This window comes from Canis lupus, chromosome 21, assembly GCF_011100685.1.
Source record: "Canis lupus familiaris isolate Mischka breed German Shepherd chromosome 21, alternate assembly UU_Cfam_GSD_1.0, whole genome shotgun sequence".
NCBI lineage: Eukaryota > Metazoa > Chordata > Mammalia > Carnivora > Canidae > Canis > Canis lupus.
Window position 1 is genome coordinate 1,505,225 of NC_049242.1, and position 20,817 is coordinate 1,526,041.

Below are 20,817 nucleotides of genomic sequence, written 5' to 3' on the forward strand. Positions count from 1 at the left end.
TAACAGCTAAAAAGCACATAGCACATAATACCGTAATCTTTGTCAGTAATTGTGGAAATTCCAATATTATATTTACTAGGTTAGCCTGATTATTCATCTATAAAATACTTTTTTCCAAAAATTCTTTTTTTAAAATTAATTCATGTTTTTGAGAGAAGGAGAGTGTGAGTGAGGAGGGGCAGATGGAGAATCTTAAGCAGACTCCACTCTCAAGGAGGAACTCAACACAGGACTTGATCTCACCCCTAAGATCATGACCTGAACTGAAATCAAGAATCCGTTGCTTAACCAACTGAGCCACCCAGGTATCCTCCAAGTTTCTTAAAAGAGAATTCTAGAAACAATGAAACCAGAAGACACAGTAATTCAAGGACTACAAATGTAAGACTAGGAGTTTATTTTCACTCAACTAGCTCTAGGTAAAGGACAGCTCTCTCAGTTGACTCCTAGAGCCAAGACTAGCTGTGATAGAAGATGCTTCAGAAATCTCACCAGAGGTAGCTGGCTTAAGTAACACCCTAGATAAATACTCCCAAATAGTCAAAAATTTCTTTGAGACCACAAGCCTGAAACTGAAAGCTGTGAGTGCACAAAAAGCCAGGTGGGATATGCAGAGCTTGCTGGCCAAAGACAGTTGGAGATAGTGGGTTCTTCCAAATGCTGGCATATCAACATTTTATGCTGGGGAAGGGGCCTGGATGGAATGCTGGATTTGGGGTTGTTCCAGAGGAGCCTGACTCAAAGGTGTCTAATAAAGGGGTCTACTCAGGGAAGAGGCTATAAGTTTCTGAACACAGAAAGTGCTTCAGGAGAAACACTCAGGTCTCAGGAGGGTCAAGTGATTATCTTTTGACCCATCAATACTTAACATTAAGGAAGAGTTGCAGAATAAAGTCAGACTTTCCAAGATGTAATTCTTTATCACATTAGCCAAAACTTCTGCCAGTCTTTGGTCAACCCCAGGCAAGATCTCATTGCCTGGAGGTTGGACCTAGTGCTGAAGATCTTTCTGAGAAACTGTTGTAGAAGATGATTTACAAAACAAAGCCACCACTAAACAGTTGCTTAAACCCAATTCCTTTCCTTCTTTTAATGTTCTATAGTCCTGAAACATTTCTTTAAAAGCCAGAAAATCCATAAATGTGAGTGGCATGTAGCCACTTCATTTTATGGTGCTGTAAAGTTGTTGTGAAAGCCACCATTTGAAATCCAAGAATCTGCTTCAGTAGTTGTTCTTCAAGATACCTTTCTACCAAAGAAATAGATTCTTTGAAAATGGGCATTTAGGTGATTTTATTCTTTTCTGTGTCTTCAAAATCCTGGTAGTACTAGTTCATGAAATTTGAAATAATTGGAACTCATATGTCATCCATGATAATGTCCTCTACATATCCAAGCACAGTATTACATTCTGGGTCAGAGGTGGACAAGGGCAGCATGAGGCTTTCTTCAGCCAAGGACCTCTGTATTCACCCACAGGGAAGAGGGCCTGTCTTCTCTTATTCCACCCATGGCCCAGGGCCAGCCTCCTAGTAGCTCTACAGAAAACAGTCAGTCCAGCAGAGTAGCATCTATCATGAGGCTGGGCCTCAGACGCCCTGGAGGTGGCCAAAGGCTTGCTGGGCCCAGTGTCTCTTGTGTGCTGCTGGCATCACAGAGTGAGCTGTGGGTTACCTGACTTACATAAAATCTTTACTGTGTTCCTTGAAGAATGGTGTGTCTATCTAAGCATTAATCCTTATAGCAGACAATTATAAAAATTATCCACTGTGTGCTAAACATAATGCTTAGTTATGGGAAAAATAGGAAAAAAAATAGTCTTTGTCTTGGAAAAGCTACTATAATCAATTAAAAGCATTTATAATCAAATTGCAGACATTGGAAGGCATTAAAATTTGTGAGGGTAATCACCAGAGATTTTACAAAAATAAGAATATCTATAACACTACATTGCAATGAAAATAAAACTATGTTCCTTATTGGATATTTAGTATAATGCAATGTTAATTTCTTTTAAGCATCTGGGTTATAGGTATATTTTATTTTTTTTAATAATAAATTTATTTTTTTATTGGTGTTCAATTTGCCAACATACAGAATAACACCCAGTGCTCATCCCATCAAGTGCCCCCCTCAGTGCCCGCCACCCAGTCACCCCCACCCCCTGCCCTCCTCCCCTTCCACCACCCCTAGTTCATTTCCCAGAGTTAGGAGTCTTTATGTTCTGTCTCCCTTTCTGATATTTCCTACCCATTTCTTCTCCCTTCCCTTATATTCCCTTTCACTATTATTTATATTCCCCCAAATGAATGAGAACATGTAATGTTTGTCCTTCTCCGATTGACTCATTTCACTCAGCATAATACCCTCCAGTTCCATCCACGTCGAAGCAAATGGTGGGTGTTTGTCATATCTAATGGCTGAGGAATATTCCATTGTATACATAAACCACATCTTCTTTATCCATCATCTTTCGATGGACACCGAGGCTCCTTCCACAGTTTGGCTATTGTGGACATTGCTGCTATATTTTAATACTGATATATATCTCATCTACATTGTCAATATAAATATTTCAGTGATCAGAGTGACAGTATTCTTACTCTACAGGATAACAAATTATTAGTTGGTGGGGCATATGACATATATTTAAACTCATAGATAACACAGCTTTATGTAATATTTTTCTGTACACAAAGTACCTTCTTGAGAGGTCCATATATATAAAATTGCTTAAAATTGTATGATCTTCCTTCCTCTCTTTTTTCCTTCTTTCTTCCTTACTTCTTTATTCCTTATATTTTTTTTAGTCTTTCTTTTCATTTATATTGGAAATATACAGACTAAAAATTTTGTGTGGCTAGATAAAATGAAGTCTTTGATTAATCATCAGAAACTAGAAGGGACAGAAATAATCAAAGAAATTATTTCATCTATAAAACTACCATATATTATAAACAAAAGACTATTTACTTAATAGAATAAATATGCAGTTTTTTAAAAGTTTTTAAAACTTTTTAAAGTTTCAATTATTAATAAAATTCAGAAGTTTTTAAAAGATTTATTTATTTATTTATTTATTTATTTATTTATTTATTTATTTATTTATTTATTTATGTGAGAACAAGAGAACATGTGAACCAGCTGCATGAGGGTGAGGGGCAGAGGAAGAGAAAGAGAGAGGGAGAGAAGCAGACATCCTCCTGAGTGTGGAGCCCCACATCTTGGGGCTCAATCTCTGGACCCTGAGATCACAATCTGAGCTGAAATCAAGAGTTGGAGTTTTAACCAACTGAGCCACCCAGGTGCCCCTAAAATTACTTTTGGTTTAAATTTTTTTCTTTTTTATGAATATTGTTATTTAAATGTATTGGTTAAATAAGATCTATATTTATCTTAATTTTTATTATTTTATTACCATGGACTGCTTTATGTTGTGTTGTTTGTTGTGTTATGTTTATAATGTAGATTCTGAATTATAAATAATAAAATATGTGGTTTAAATTTATGTCTACCACCTATATTACTACATACTTTGTAATGATTTCACAAAAAAAAATATGAGACTAGAAAGGTTGCCTTGGATCCTTAGTTCATCCATTGAATCTAACATCTAACTGAACATGTAAAATATTCCCATAATTACTCTTTACAGAAGAATGTGAGCCACAGGAAAAACCTTGTTTTCAGTACTCTGTGAATATTGATCATTTGGGTAAAAAGTGTCAGCCTCTACTTATACCAATATGTGAAGCTCAGGTATAGCTCATCCAACAGAAATCCATTCTTTTGAAAGGAGAACATTCCAAATGCAAACTGTGTATACAGTGCAATATTCATGCATTATGCTCTTTATTAATTGCCAAGTGGAAATGCTAGCCAAGATTCTTTCTACTTTCTACAGAGTTTGATGGGTAAGGAGAAAGGCCATCATGTCAAAGGCAACAGGTTTAAAAGTACACATTGGGTAGATTTGTAATAATCAAGATACTTCTGGAAGTGAAATAGGTCTTGTTGTAATTGTCTCAGTGCTACAGACATAAACTGGGACCATCCAGGCAAGATCAGGAGCAGAGTAGAAAACTACCCTAAAAAACGGGCTACAATGAAAGGCCAAATTTTTTCAGATACCTTCCCAAATTGTCCGAAATATATAGCAGAGTGGCAAGCTGGCAGTTTCTTTTTCTAGTCTACAATCTTGATTATTTTCTATCCAAAATGATGCATGCTTTGGGCAGGTTTGTCCTTCCTGGTTGGCCTACTGTGTACATCTAATTGTGTGTGACAAGGAGATCCCACACTTACTTCTTAGTAGCATACTCTCTTAGAGTAAATCAGTAATATTGAGTGAAATCAGTTTTTTTTTCCTATTTTCTTGGAAATAATCATTACTGCTATGAATCATGTAGCTGGAATGGGGAGAAGTAAAAGTAGAGTAGTGTCATATAGGAGCTTCTGTCTCAAACTATAAATCTAATTATAATTTAGGGGTGGGCCATTTTTCACCTCACAGAAAGATTTGGAACTTTTCCCAAATAGCCTTACGAGTAACAGGCAGTCCTTGTGGGTTTTTTGTTTTGTTTTGTTTTGTTTTATTTTGTTTTGTTTTGTGGTTCTGGTGGAACATTTGTCTTTCAGTATCAGCTTTTTATCTATAGAGAAACTAGTATCATTTCAGACTTTTGAGGATAAACAGATATGATAGGAATGTTACCGATATGATTCAAGTCAAATCAAACATATGATCTGAATGTTAATTGTTGTTCACTGGGGTGCTGAAGCAACGGTTTTTTCCTATGGGTTAATGATAATAAGAAATCATAAACAGTTTGTGAGTTTCATCAAACTATAATACCCATGGCCTAAAATAAACAAACCAGTGTAGTATTTCAATCTTACAAACTTCTAAATGACTTTGTGTCTTTTTCTCAGAATATTTTCCCCTGTGTAGCCTTTAGAGAAAGGTCTGAGGAAATCCTTTGGAAAGCTTTCCCTGAATCATCCCAGTAGAATGCAGTAGACTCTGTTCCCATAATCTTTTGCACATTCCTTTATCACAGCAGACAGCATGCTCTACTCTAAGGTGGGGTTTTTTGTCATCTAATCCAATGGACCAGGACTTCCTTGAAAGCTCTACTGCTACTATATAGAGCAATAATAGGCACTTAATACACATTAATTGAATAAATGCATGAATGAAATGTGCATGGTATATTCAGTAAGGTTATATGGCTGAAATCCTAAAGGAGTTATTAGAGATAAGGAAGGAAAAACCAAGCTGCATTCAGATATTAATATTTCAAACTATGCTTTAACGGTTCCTTTGAAGGATGTTAGGCTTTTTAGGAGAGCTGATCTTGAGATACAGTGACAGTTGTAGTTGTTGGTGGATTTAACCAAATATGCAATTTGGATAACTTGATATTGAAAGAATCTGAATTTTCTTATATGAATGCTCTGATCATAGTATTTCTCTTCTTCTTCTTCTTCTTCTTCTTCTTCTTCTTCTTCTTCTTCTTCTTCTTCTTCTTCTTCTTCTTCTTCTTCTTCTTCTTCTTCTTCTTCTTCTTGAGTATCCCCATGTAGGAAATAAGAATGCTATCACTTGCCTATTATGCCTAATATATATCTTATAAACAAATAGAAAAGTAGATATAATTTATGATCCTTAGAAGTAAAGATGAGATAGTAGATATTTTCCCAAGTAGATTTTCCTAATTCTTACACACAACCTTTTTGGCTCCTTGGAATTTTGGACAACATAAATGTTTGTGTGCTGTAGAGGTTATTTATCATATAGATGTATTAATTTAGGCCAGGGGTCAGAAATTTTTTTTTTCTATAAAGGACCAAATAGCAAATATTTCAGGCTTTGCAAATCATCCACTTAATTCTGTCTCAGCTACTTCATTCTGCATTTCAGTGCAATAGCTGGCATAGACAATATGTAAAAAAGTGGATGTGGCTGTGTTCCAACAAATTTTATTTACAAAAAAGTGACTGCTGGGCAGGATTTGGTTCATGTAACTCCTGACTCAGGCCAAAGGTGAGAATAAATTAATGAAAGTTACAAGATATTTGACTTATCAGAGAATGGCTTTCGTTCCAGGAAAACATCTCATTTTTAAGTATATCAACTCTCTGCTGTACAAAGAACCTGATAATTCCCCATTCATTTTTAATTTAAAGCATTTCTGTGTATAGGATAATTTTACATGATGTTTTACTATGCAAAAGAAGTATGATTATAAATTATTAATTGGTTTTTATGTACTACTTAGAAACAATATTCAGTTCAAATTAATTTGCATTTTCAGTTTGACTCGGGACTAGGGCATCTTGCTTTGCTGAGAACACTTACTGTATACTTGTAATTGTCCACGAAAGGAATTTTTTCCACGTGAGTTTTCAGCTCTGCACTCATACAGGCCTGCATCATCCAGTTGCACGTTGGGAATTTCCAGCACTGCCTGAGATTTCCGCAGACGTGCCTTACTAGGAATATAACCATTAACCTTCATCCATGTGATTGTTGGAACTGGGCTACAATAAGGAGCAAAAATACCGTTAATACACTTTCTGCTATTAGGAACATAGATTCTATTATCTGGTAATTTAAGCACTCAATAGGCTGAGCACAATAAAGTGTAATCACAATTAGGGACCACGTGCTGGTTGATATACTTCACTTTCCATGTGAATTGTCTGGTAAGTAGTTACATTCAGGGAAAATAGTTTCCTTTTCTTTCATATATCAGTAAAGCAATTCAGAGACAATATTTTGTACATTTTAATACATCATACTTTATTTTAAAAACTTTTTAAATTGCATGAATGGCAAAGTAATTTGGTGAAATTACAAAAGTAATGTATAATTATTCCAGGACATTACACAAAAGACTCATGAACTAAATAAATGAACTAAGAACTCTTTTTATCCCCACCTCCACAAATATGTTCTTTTTGCAACAACAAATATAGATTGCATGTAAACTCACACTGTCTTTATGATGTATATGTGACCATATATTTTTGTTATTTTTGTTTTGTTTAAAAAACGTAAGTTGTATACTTGATATTTTATAACTAAAAAATCAAATTCAAGATCCTGAGTTATTCTAGCTAATAGCTGCATATCATTCCATTATATAGATGTATCAGAATTTAATCAACCATCCCCGATAGTTAGGCATTAAGTGTAGTACCAGGTTTTTTATTTTTTTCTTTACTTTTTTTTACCACTAAGAAATGATATTGCTATAAAGAACCTTGCACATACATCACTTACTATTGCTTTTATTTCCTGCAGCAGACATCCACAAAAGTGAAATTGATGGATCAAAGGGCATGAATATTTTTCATTTTAATAAGTATTGCCAGATGTATTTCAATAATATAGTAGCAGTTTTCATATCTACCAGTAATATATGAGTCTGTTTCCCCATATCCTTGCAACCATTTTACGTGCTCAATCTGTTTAATTTTTGTCAATACTGAAAAGTAAAGAATGACATTTTGCGGCTACTTTAATTAATATTTCTCTGAACTCAAAGAAGATTGAATTTTTTTTAGACTTTTACTGGCTATTTACACTGCTTTTCTTTGAATTGTTTGCTTATATTATTTTCCTATTTTTTCCTTAATTTTTCTATTTGTCTATTTGTAATTTTATGCATGTAATTTATGTAATTTTATGCATTTCTTAGAGTTCTTTGTGTATTAGAGCCATCAAGACATTGCTTCTCAGAAAAATTCTCCCTTAGTGTATTGTTAGTTGATGATGGCCTCTCTGATATATATATATATATATATATATATATATATATTTTAAATATTTTATTTATTTATTCATGATAGACAGAGAGAGAGAGAGAGAGAGAGGCAGAGACACAGGTGGAGGGAGAAGCAGGCTCCATGCAGGGAGCCCGACGTCGGACTCAATCCCGGGACTCCAGAATCCCACCCTGGGCCAAAGGCAGGTGCTAAACCGCTGAGCCACCCAGGGATCCCCTCTCTGATATATTTTTATGAACATTTTTGGGAGAAACAAATATATCTATAGTTTCCTTCACAACTTCTAAATTTTTGTTTGTTTCAAAAATTATCTGTAAACCTAAGTTTGTGTTCATATTGTTCACATTATTTCTGGCCATATTTTGTTAGTTTTCTTTGTTTTTTGCTTTTTCTTTACAACATTTGGTATCTTGTCTGTCATATAATTGATCTCATGCACTTGAATTTGTTTCAGGCTTCTCAATTCAGTTCCACTGATTTATTTATTACTGTTTATATTTAATGTACTTTATGACTTTACCCAGTCTACTTTCTCAGTTTGATTTCTCACTACTTCCTTTTGTATCTCCTGACCCAGAACACATCTCTCTGTGTTTCCAATTATATCTGTTCAAATCCTACTAATCCCTTGAGGCCCATCATTAATGCCTACTCTTTAGCAAAGTCCTTCCTTATTTGTGTAGTCTGCAGGGATTTTTCTTTTCTTTTTAAATAACAAAGTGCTTTGTATATTTTTTAATAACTCACATCTCATAACATTTTAACATGGATAATAATTGCTAAGTGTAAAGTTTTTTTTACACTATTTTTTCTTATAGAAGGGATAGCAATATTCACTATTATAAACAACGATAAATATCTTGTGTATTTTGAAAAATTTGTTTATTGTTCCTTAGCAATAAAGCATAGAATTGAAATTTCTGGATTAGAGTTGATAGCTCTTCCTGTTTGTTTAGGTAGATACATATATCCAACATCCAAGAGGATTGAACCTTGCATTTTGGAATAATCTTTGCATTGGAATGGCATATCATTCTTTTAATATGTATTAAAATTAATATGTGATTTTTTTAATTAGGATTTTTTGCATCTACATTCAATGGTGAGATTATTTTCAGTTTATTGGGTTTATTGGTTTGTGTGTGCTTTCTCATTAGTGAGTTAGTGGTTGGTTTGTTTACTAGCTATTTCTGACAGATCTGGTATCATAATGATGGATGATAGCTTAGTGAACATGCCAAAAGTATTCCCCTCTTTCTGTAGCTTAAATAATAGGCAGATTATATGTTCCTTAGGATACTGATATGATTTTCAAAAAAATCACCTGGGTCTGCAATCATTAGTGGCAGCTTGTTTTCTTTTTTTAAAGATTTTATTTATTTATTTATTTATTTATTTATTTATTTATTTATTTATTTTTCATTCATTCACTCATTCATTCATTCATGAGAGACACACAGAGAGACGCAGAGACACAGGCAGAAGGAGAAGCAGGCTTCTGGTGGGGAGCCTGAGGTGGGACTCCATCCCAGGACCCTGGGATTGCCACCCGCAGCCCAATGCAGATGCTCAACCACTGAACCACCCAGGAGCCCTAGTGGCAGTTTTTTGATAATGTTTTTAGTTTCTCCTAGTTTTCCTTAATTTTGTTCTGCTCATGTCAATTTAGGCAATCATGTTTTCCTAGGAAATCAAGTATTTCACTCATAATTTCAGTATTTCAGCAGTAAGCTGAATAATTAATTTTTTAAAATTATTAAAAATTCCTCAGTCATGAGTGGCAGACTTCTTGGAGATAAAAAAGCTCTGCAACTACATGTTATTTAATATCTTATTTCTTTAGTTCCCTCAAATGTAAAATATGGTGGAAATAATATGACCTATTTCATAGTATTTGTGAACATTGTTTAAAGTACTTGGCTCAACTGGGTGTTATTCTGTATGTTGGCGAATTGAACACCAATAAAAAATAAATTTATTATTAAAAAAATGAAAAATAAAGTACTTGGCTCAGATCAAGCAGGCAAAAAGAATATTTGCAATTTTATGATGATGCTTGGATCCCCTTCATAATTTAGTAGTACCTGTTTACTCCCCACCCCCTACCCTCACCCCTACCCCCAGATCTTTCAGCTTTGTGTGTTGATTAGGAGCATGGAATTTGGGGAATGCAATTTAGATTAAAATACAATTGGAACACAAAGATGCTATGTGATCTTTGGAAAGTTATCTAAGTTAATGAATCTAATTTCTCCATCTGTAAAATAGACATATTTATTTGATTCTTCAGAATGCAAAGATCTTGAGGGCAGTGGCATTATTTCTCTTGTTCATCATTATGTTTACAGTGTCTCATAGAGTGCTGGGCACATAGTACTAAATAGATGTTTATGAAATAATGATTGTCATAATATTATTTTGAGCATTAAGTGAGCTATGCTCTTGTAAATTACTTAGCAAATATGCTGCAAATAGTAAGCACCCAATAAATGTTAGATATAATGATTTTAAATAATTAGCTTTTTCAGAGTTCGTTTATTTTATTGGTCTTTAAAATAAGGATTTTGAGTTTTTAACTGTTTGCTTGAATTCAGGAGTTTCCCCTTTTTTATTTACTTATTCCTCTTTCTTGATCAGCACATTTATATTGTACTTCTAACTTCTTGAGCTGAATAATCAATATAGTTATTATTTATGGTTAATAATAAAAGCATATGAAACTGCGTTTTCCTCTGATATCAGACATAGCCATATGCCATGTTTTGATATGTAAAAAGAGTGACTTGTACCATTTCTGTTTTTTGAAACTGTTGAAGCAATCTTTGTAGCTAAATATAGGATGAATTATTGTAAGTTACATGTCTATAAAAAGTTATATTTTATTTATGGTAAAAGTTAAAAATTAGCTTTTATGCATTTTTTAATTAAATTGTGTAATTCAATTATTATTTTAGTGTTTTCCATTTTTTTAACTAACTTTTGTCAAAATAAACCTTCTGTGGAATTTTATATTGATCAGAAAGAACATGTAATTAAAAAAGAGTAGAGAGGTAGTATGTTCTAAAGTTCTTTTCCTTTGGGGAGGACAGATAAGATATTAACTCTAGACTTTAAGAATGCGTGGTAAAAAAAAATGCATGCTAAAATTAATAGGTTAACTAAAGGACTATAATTTTCAAAAAAAATATAGTGTACAGCACAGAGCAGAAAGCTTAGCTCTTCCCCAAATCCAAATTTTTTTTCTCCTGGACATGTGTTTGCCTTTTTCCTAGGCAAATAGGCATGACCAAGTTGCTGATTTCTGACCATGAAATGTATTGGAGCTGTTCTACCAAAAGTCTCTATTCTATCTTTCTCTTTGCCTATGTGGGTATTGATGCTAGGACAATTTTGGAAGTCAGGAGTTGAAGGTAGCAGAGACTAGGTCTTTAAATAACTGTGTAGAGGAAAGTGTCAAGCTACTACCTCACCAGTGCGAATCAATAACTCTCTCTGTATTCTGTGTGAATAATATATAAATGTTTATCTTGCTAAGACCATAATACTTAAAAGCTTGTTTATTATACTCAGTAGCATCATTTTGCTAACATAGAAATTGTCATAAAAATAGATAACTGTCATAACAAGACATAAAATATTTGGAACAGCCAGGATGAAAAAGATAAGGATCTGATACTGGGGAATGAGAAGATGAACACCTTGCTATGTAGTGGCAAAACAATCTGGTAAAACTTTTATCTTTGATAACTTGGAAAGGTTATCCAAATGCTTACATAGGCTAGTGAAGGAGTTAGAAAATAGAATATTAAAGTGTGTGTGGATTGTTACTAGCTTTATTCATCAAAGTATTAGGAAAAAGAGATGAGGTCAGTATAAAACTGGATGGACTGTCAGCAGAATTAATGCAAGTAGAAAGACTGTACAATGTGGGACCTTGGTCAGTAAAGCAGATTAATTGCAAAAATGGCCTGAAGTCTCAATCACTCTCTATATCCACATCTTTTGCCATGTAACTTTGCAGGTTTTATCATTTTAAGATCGAGCCTGTTAACCAATACTTTGAGTCTGGGTTGCCTTATGACTTACTTTGGTTATTAGAATGTAGCTTTACAAAGATTTGTGTGCTTTTGCTCTATCTCTTGGACCCTTGCCTTTGCCATGAGAACAATTTAAGTTAGCCTGCAGGAGAATGAGAGAGCACATGGAGCAGGGCCACATTGTCTAGACAAAAGATATTTAAGGCCAACCAGCTTCCAATGGATCCTAGAGCTGATGTTGTGCCCAAGATTGCAAATCCAAGAAACCACCAAGGAGCCGACACTGATGTAATCACATGAGGGTTTAATCACAAGCTCGATCTTGGGTCTAAGTATACCCGACACAGCAGAGCAGAGACTTGGACACTGAGACTAAGAAGCATAGTAGTGTTATAGGGGTCCGTGGCCAATGAGATTGTAACATACATAGAAAGTTGCACAGTCATGTCGGTCCACACGCAGGTGGCCAATTCCTAAGTGTGCTGGTTTCTGATAAGGGTGTGCTTAATAGCTAAACTAGGGTGAGGGAGTGCCTTAAACAATAGGCAGGTCGTGTGTGGGGGGGGGTTTACATGAGATGGTGGGTGTAGCACAAAATGGAGTTAGTCCTGCTCTGCTTGTCCAGGGGTAGGGGATTTTTGTTAGATTTCCTGGGTCCCACACTGACATATTTATGAACTAGTTCAGTTGTTATCAGCCCAGTCTGAGCCAAATCAGCAGAACCACACAGCCGATTCTCTTTTGTTATAAATAATAAATGGTCATTCATTTAGCTTTCTAAGTTTTGGGGTGTTTTGTTATGCAGCATTGCTGTGGCAATGCATAACTGATTGAAATTATATTAGAAAATCTCATTTTTTTTATAGATCTTAGACAGTAAGAAATAAGAATAAAAAGACATAGAGTACCAGGGGGCCATTAAAAATCAATCCCATGACAAGCTAAGGGTTTTTGGTCTTCCCAAGCAAACCTGATGGCTTCAAGATAGCTGCCAGTATATTGAGAAAATAAGGCATGGGGACTGAATTATTTCTAGGGAATAACCTTAAATGGAGTTACTAATACATGGAATTGAGTGGAAGCAAATAGGTCAGAAGCCAATTACATATTGAGATAACTGCATTGCCAAAGACATCAGGAGTCTGAATTTAAAACAACAAAGCTTTGAGTATTTGAGTCTTAAAACAAATTTTAGTTTACCAAATGTAGACCAACAGGACTTTGAGCTACACAATTTGACCCCACAGGAGGGAATATTCCTCAATACACATTTCAATCATGGCCATGGAGAAAAATGAAAAGGAAAATGTCAGGGAGTAGATCCAAGATATCCTGAATGGTAAACAAGACAATTTCTTCCAAAGAGTGATATTGGTATTGAATTAAGGACTCCCTTACATTCACCCAATGCCCAAGCAAGAGGGGCTTTAAAATGAATGATTTTACAAGATAATTTATATTTGTAATGGACCCGTGACTAGCTTGGTTCTCTCATTTTTCTCTTTTCTAAATGGAATATTTTTTTCTGTGGATAATCAATTCTTGTTCCACCACTATGGAAGGGCACAATTTTTCTTTAAATACTTATGTTACAGAATCAGAGTAATCTATATCTGGACCTGATGGAGACCTGGAAATCTTGGATTCAAGTGGATGCAGAGACCAGATGTAATTTGATTTGCCTCCCTTGGGGAAGGGGTGAATACATTCAATGAGTGGGAAGAATTCATTTGAATTCTTCATAAGAATAGACTGGCTAAGTGTTCAAAACACACATTTCCTTTTTTTCCTGGGAATGTAATTAGACCTTATTTTCTAGTATCCCTTAGTCAGGGGCATGTGATTGAGTTTGGGCCAATAGAATAAGAACGATGTACCAACCATCACATAGGTACCAAACCCTCCACATGATCCCTCAGTTTCACTTTTTCCCCAATTCATGGTAACTATTGGAGAAAAATAAATAGGAAAATATTTTTATATACTAATAGGAGAAGAGAGATTTTTTTCTAACAATATTTAAAACATTGCTATCCTTCAAAAATATTGATGCATTTAACTGCATTAATATTAAAAATTTACTTTCATTAAAGGACACAACCTGGGAAAACTTAATTGCCACACAAATAACTGACAAAGACTAATAGATTAAATAAAGACCTCCAACAAGTCTATAAGAAAAACAACTTTTAATAATGAGCAATAGCTAAACAGCATAAATGATCAAGAAACATGAAATTAGTGATTAGAAAGATGCAAATTTAGACCACAATGAAATTCCATTTCATACATAACAGATTAGCAAAAACTTGTATCTATATTTATACACAGACATAAAGGGCACTTCAACCAGTCTTAAGGGTTAACTTGCTTAAGTGTGGGATAACACACTCCTTACTCACTTACCTAAATCCCTGGATCAGTAGCAAACAGGGCCTTGAGGAGTGAAGGTCCAAAACTTTCCCAGGCCACAGCAACTAGCAAGTCTGTTTGAAGCTGCCTTGGCTTTCTGATTAGCCTAGCAACGTTTCTTCAGCAAACTTTTTTTTCCCCAGGTTGCACAAATGATTTTAATAACCTCCCTTTGTGTATCTGTGGAACTTACCCTCTCTTGCAGAAAGAACAGAGAACTTCTGCACATCATGAAATAAAGAACTAGACATCTTCCTCCACACACAATTCCCAAACACCAAGATAACATTTGTTATCTAACAGCATCAATTTTGTACATAATCAAGAAGTGTTGCAGACCACTGCACTCCCATTATTGACTGACTACCTTAGGCCCCCTTAAAAGCCCCTGGATCAGGCAGAAACCTTGAAGTTGGCTTTTGGACAATCATCCAACCTCTCCCCAGTTGGTGGGGCTCCTGAATAAAGTTCAAATTCCTTTCTAGTTAAAATTTGTCTCTTGAGTATCGGCTTTTCCAGCAACAAGTAGTTGAACTTCGGGTTGATATCAAATACACACACGGGTATGATTTAAAGTAGAATTCTTGCAAATAGTATATAATAGGGTTTTGCTTTTTCATCTAGTCTGCTTTTGGTGTGTTTCAGTGAGTTTACATTTCATATAATTATCTGTATTGGGGTTTAAATCTAACATTATGAATTTTTTGTCTATCCCATAAAGTGTTTCCTTTTGCCTTCTTTTCTTGCCTTATTTTCTATTAATCTTTTTTTTTTTAGTATTTCACTAAAGTCCTCTATTGTCTTATTAAGTACAGCTCTTTTTTTAAACGTGTGCATGGTTGTTTTAAGGTTTGCAATATTTACTTGAGAATTATGCTAACATGTCTCTCTCCCCATCCTTTGTGCTATACTTGTGCTATCATGGTCATTATTTCTACATACTTTGTAAACCTTCCAACACATTGTTATTATTTTTACTTTAGAGAAAAAAGTGGAATTAGAAATTTGAGAAACTAAAAAGATTAAATACATTTTATATTTACACAGACAAACACACAGGCATACATATAAGCATTTTGTTGTTGTTGTTCTTCTTTCCTTTGTGGGGATTAGTTTCCAAATAGTATTAGTTTTCCATTAGCCCTAGAGAACTTTCCTTAGCGTTCCTATAGTGCTATTACATCAAATTATTCAAAGTTTTGTTTTTGTTTGACAATATCTTTATTTTGCTTTCAGTTTGAAGAATATTTTCACTAGATAAATAACTTTGACTATTTTATTTTATTTTTTTAACTTTGACTAATTTAAAAGATTTTTTAATCACTGTCTTTTGTAATTAGATTATGGTGTGTTTAGAAACATTTTTCTTTGTCTTTATGTTACTTTGGTTTCATTGAACTTTGGAGATCTGTGAAGTCATATTTTTCCATCATTTGACAACTTTTGGCTACAATCTTCAATTTTTTTTGTCTATCCTTATCTTCTGAAACTAAACTTTTGTGTATATTACATAATTTAATTATTGTTTCACAGATCTCTTAGCACAATTAAGTTTTTTGCTCTCTACATACTATATTTTGTATAGTTTATTTTTGTTCTATCTTCAAGTTCATTCATCTTTTCTTCTATGGTATTTAATCTGATATTAAGCCTACCAGGTAAATTTTTTATATGAGAATAATCACTTTTTAACATTCCTTTCTTATATGTAAATTTCTATATTTTCTCAGTGAAATACAAAATTACTAAACACTTATTTTGCATGGTGTCTTTTTATGTGTCTCTAATCTTTATATCACTTCTACCTTAGTTTGTGTTGGGGGCTTAGTAAATAGAATTATAGCTGCCTTTTAATTATTTACCTAAGAATATACTACTAAAAATACAACCGATTTAAATTGCTAGTCTTCATTTTCCTGTTTTTCATGTCTTAATTTTGAGTGGTATTCCATTGACTTTCTGACTCCTGCTTGAACCACTTTAAGTTACTTTATTTACTTAACTGTAATAAAATCTCAATTCCTATGCATCCCCTGATTTAATCTACCAAGGAAAGAAACCCAATATGATAGAAACAGAATAGTATTTGAAGGCAAGTCTGTGAGAAAGGAATGAGTACATCTAAGATATGATTGCAAAGGCCATGAGAAAACACTTCTGGTACTAGGGAGACAAAAATGTGCTTTGATGGCAGAAGAAAAAAGGAGATCTAACATGGAAAAAAATCAAGAGAACTTTATGCTAGACCTGTATTCAAAATAAAGACAAATAAAATGAATGGCCTAATGCCTTAAGAAATCTGTATCTTAATTTGAAAGACAAAAGAAGATGAAGAAAATGATTCAAATACAGAAGGATACAGTGTTAAGAGAACACAGTAAAAAAGACTATTTATATTAGACTGGGAGGTATGGGAATGCAGCCCAAAGGGATGACACATGAGGTGAGCCTTGAAGATTAAGGAAAATTCATCCAGTCAGCAAAAGTATATTCTTGGCAGTAAAATCCATGCACATGAATACAAAAACTATGAGATAGCATGGCAGATTGGTGGAACTTCACAAAACTTGGTATGCTACATTGCATGATGTATTCAGGAAAGCACTGGCAAGCTTATGGAAAGTGCACATTTTCTCTTCAAAAATAAAGATATCTTCAAATTAATGCTGTTTATTTCCATTTTTTGTCTTTCTCATACTCTTAAGATTAGTATCATAAAATATTTGCCTCTAAGTTGTTAGAAGCTTTGGAATGTGAACATTTTGAAGAGTATTGATGGAGTGGCTGAAAGTCTATTTGGAAAGATTTCTGAATACAATAATATAAATATGCTATTATTAAACGAAATAGTAATCATGAGCCTACTGGCAGTGCTCACTTAAAAAAAAAAGATTTATTTATTTATTAATGAGAGACAGAGAGATTGGCAGAGACAGAGGCAGAGGGAGAAGCAGGCTCCCTGCAGGAGGCCGATGTGAGACTCAATCCTGGATCCCGGGGTCACGACCTGAGCCGAAGGCAGATGCTCAGCCACTGAGCCACCCAGAAGTCCCTCACTTTTTTACAGGCATTTTGGATGCCCCATGGTCATTTACTTTGTCCATGATGATGTAGGGGAAATCAAATATTTTTGCTCCTTTCAAATAATTTATTTGAAATCAAGAAAAATTCATTAGTTTTCTGTAGGCATTTGGGATTTGAAAAATTATTCATATAGTAAGATTTTAATGTTTCATATTATTGAAAGCAACTTTCTTTTCAATAATAACATGAATGTGAGATTGTTGCTTAAAAAGAGGATTGATTTTAGCTATACTGAAAGGATGAGTAGAGATGTCAGCTTTGATGGTAAGCCAGACCACAGTTACATTTTTCCCTATTTTAGTCTGTTGAAATTATATTTGTTCTACTATACATTTGACTTTCATGTAGAATAAGCAATGTGACTTAAAGAAGATAAAGGGGCTTTTTTCTAGCTAACGTTATACTGAGGATGGCATTATTCATTTGGCTCAAAAATATCTGTTAATAACAGTAAAAGATGATGTGAAGCTGCATTGAAATTCTGACACAAGCTTTTTGTTATGTGCTATTGAAGTGACAGGATAAAAGGGGCCTCCAAATGTAGTTCTAGAAAGTAAGGAAAGTGTTGGATGAACTTTGGCCATTGTTGCAGTCGTTAAAGGTATTTTTTAAAAATCATTTTTATTTATAGGATAAGGTAATATGTAGAGTCTGTCAAGGCAGAAGGAATACTTAGCTGTAAGGATTTAATGATTTCAAAGGAAAGTACTCCCCAACTGCAAATCACCATCTATAGACAAATTGTAGGTCTGTGTAGTGGAGCTTCCCATTTTCCTTGCATAAGTCACAAGTGACACATGAATTTTACATCTGATGTGAAAATATATACAGTTATGGCTCCTTTGTGATTTGCACAATAAAAGAAGGAAACATTGTATATCTTTGCTAGAAACTAAAAGAACTAAGTTTTATAACTTTTCTTTAAGAAAGCACATTAAAAAAATCATAAAAAAGCTATTGAAAAGTATTTTTCTTTTATGATCTCATATCCCCCCTGCAAAAAATAAAAAAATAAAAAAATAAAAAAGAGAGAGAGAGAAAGAAAGAACAAAATCAATCACTAATGTGGGTAATCATAATATGCAAAATGTTTGAAGGTAAAAGTTTTCTTTGTAAAAGTCTGGAAATTTTCAGGGGCAGAGAAAATGATGCCTGGTTCTTTTTTGAGACCCCCCTGTCTCAGCCATCAAATAATCTGACTGATTGGCATTTTTTTTCCTTTGGAGAAGAAATTAACTGCATTTAACTAAGTATAAGCTCTAGATCCCTCTGCTTTATATTCTTGACCAACGTCAAGATTCTTGACTCATAGCCTTCCCATGGTATGATTTCTGCTTAGGATCTAAGAGTCACAGCTCAGAATATGTTGTCCCATCATTTTTAATTACCTTAGACAAAGAATCAAATTCAGGTAAAAAAAACTTGGTAGTCTTTTTGAGATATCGGCTATGGCCTTTATGTTTTTACCATTGTTTTATAAAATTTACTTATTTTCCTAGCATTAAAATTAATAATGGGGGCACCTGGGTGGTTCAGTTGGTCAAGCATCTGCCTTTGGCTCAGGTCATGATCCCAAGGTCTTGGGATCAAGCCTGCATCAAGCTCTCTGCTCAGCAGGGAGCCTGCTTCTCACTTTCCCTTAGCCTGCCACTCTGCCTACTTGTATTCTCTGTCAAAAAAATAAAATCTTTAAAAAATAATAGTACAGTGAAAACAATGAATTCTGGGGTCAGCTTGTGTACCAAGTATAGGCAATTAGATGCATTCCTTTCCACATGTGGTTCTGTCCAGGTGCTTCTTATCCTTCAAATCAGAGATTCTGGAATCTAGCCACACAAGGAGGACTCAAAAGGATCACATGCCAGATTATCTTTGCCAAGAAACATTAGATTCCTTAATTAGGTATGCAGATAGCTGAAGGAAGTTTTTGGAATTATGCTATATTCATTCATTAAACAATTATACATGATGTGCCTACTATTTGCTAGGCTTTGCAATAGATGTTAAAGTTATAATGGTGAACATGATAGATATGGAACTTTCATGTAAATAGTTGGGTAATGACTTAAAGACATGACTTAGAGAAAGTACAGAGATAGGAACACCCAATTGAAGATCTGCGAGGCAGAAAACACTTCCTTAAGCAAGTAAACTTCATACTTGAAGAATGAATTAGAATTATCTAGGCAGAGATAATCTTCAAAGAATAGTTAATGGCATTGGGAGTAAGAGTGAAAATGTATTTAAGGAGCCAGTGTTTCTTTGGCAAGAAGCCTGAAGAGGATCACAGGGGGGGAGTATAAAATGCCTTAAAAATAATTTTAAAGATTTTGGATTTTTCCTACTTGTACTGAAAATCATTGAAGTGCTTTAAGCAGGAGTGTAATGTTTATATTTTACGTAGGATAGGGCTCTGCAAACTTTTTTTTTTTTTTTTTTTTTTTTTTTTTAAGAGAGAGCTACTAAGCATTTTAGGCTTGCAGGTCAGTTATAAGTAGTAATTCAATTCTGCCACTGTAGTGTGAAAGCAGATATAGGCAATACATAAGTGAATGGATATGAGTGTGCTCTAATAAAATTTGTTTATAAATAAAGGTGACTAGGCTGTGGTCCCTAGTTTGTCAATCCAATTTAAGATAATCTGTATTCAGCAAGAAGAATGCACTAAAAAATAACACTATTAGGAATAGGGAGAAACATCAGGAGCCAGACAAATCTACATGAAAGATGACTCTAGTGCAGACAAAGATAATGGAGTGGGAATAAGAAGTAAATATTTGAGATAGTTAAGGAGTAAGGGCATCTGGGTGGGTCTGTTGGTTAGGCGTCTGACTCTTGGTTTTGGCTCAGGTTATGCTCTCAGGGTCCTGGGATCGAACCCCACAATGGGCACTGCCCTCAACAGGGAGTCTGCTTCTCTCCCTTCCTCCTTCCTCTCCCTAGCCCCAGGCTTGCATATTCTCTCTCTCTAAAACAAATCTTTTTTTTTTTTTTTTTTTTTTTTTTTTAAGATATTTAAGGGATGCCTGGGTGGCTCAGTGGTTGAGCATCTGCCTTCAGCCCAGGGCTTCATCCTGGAGTCCCTGGATTGAGTCCCACATGGGGTTCCCTGCAGGGAGCCTGCTTCTCCCTCTGTCTGTGTCTCTGCCTCTCTCTCTCTCTCTCTGTCTCTCATGAATAAATAAATAAAGTCTTAAAAAAAAAAAGAACTTAAGAAGTAGAAAGAACTAACAAAACTTGATACTAGATAGAGTTTGAATGAGAAAAAAAAGGGTGACCACAACAGTTTCTGGGCTTGTAGCTTGACTGTAATAAAAGGAGAGAATATGAACTGGGCTCTTATTATATGCCAGACACTATTCTAAGAACTTTGTATATTTACTTCATTGAGTTTATTTATTCTTCCCTCCCTCCCTCTTTCCTTTCATTCCCTTCTTTATATTGTGGTAAGAACACCTAACATGAGATCTACTCTCTTAACAAATTTTTA

General features: G+C 34.4%; 1 protein-coding gene and 1 pseudogene across 2 annotated transcripts in view; both read right to left on the reverse strand.

Moving 5' to 3' along the window:
• CNTN5 (contactin 5) overlaps positions 1-20,817 on the reverse strand; it is a 1,277,333-nt gene that overhangs the window by 292,659 nt on the left and 963,857 nt on the right. For both annotated transcript variants that reach the window (XM_038568215.1, XM_038568216.1), the window contains one exon: positions 6,362-6,543. In XM_038568215.1, coding sequence (XP_038424143.1) covers positions 6,362-6,543 — 182 coding nt within the window. The remainder of the gene's footprint in view (positions 1-6,361; positions 6,544-20,817) is intronic.
• On the reverse strand, positions 992-1,439 carry LOC102156418 (annotated as a pseudogene).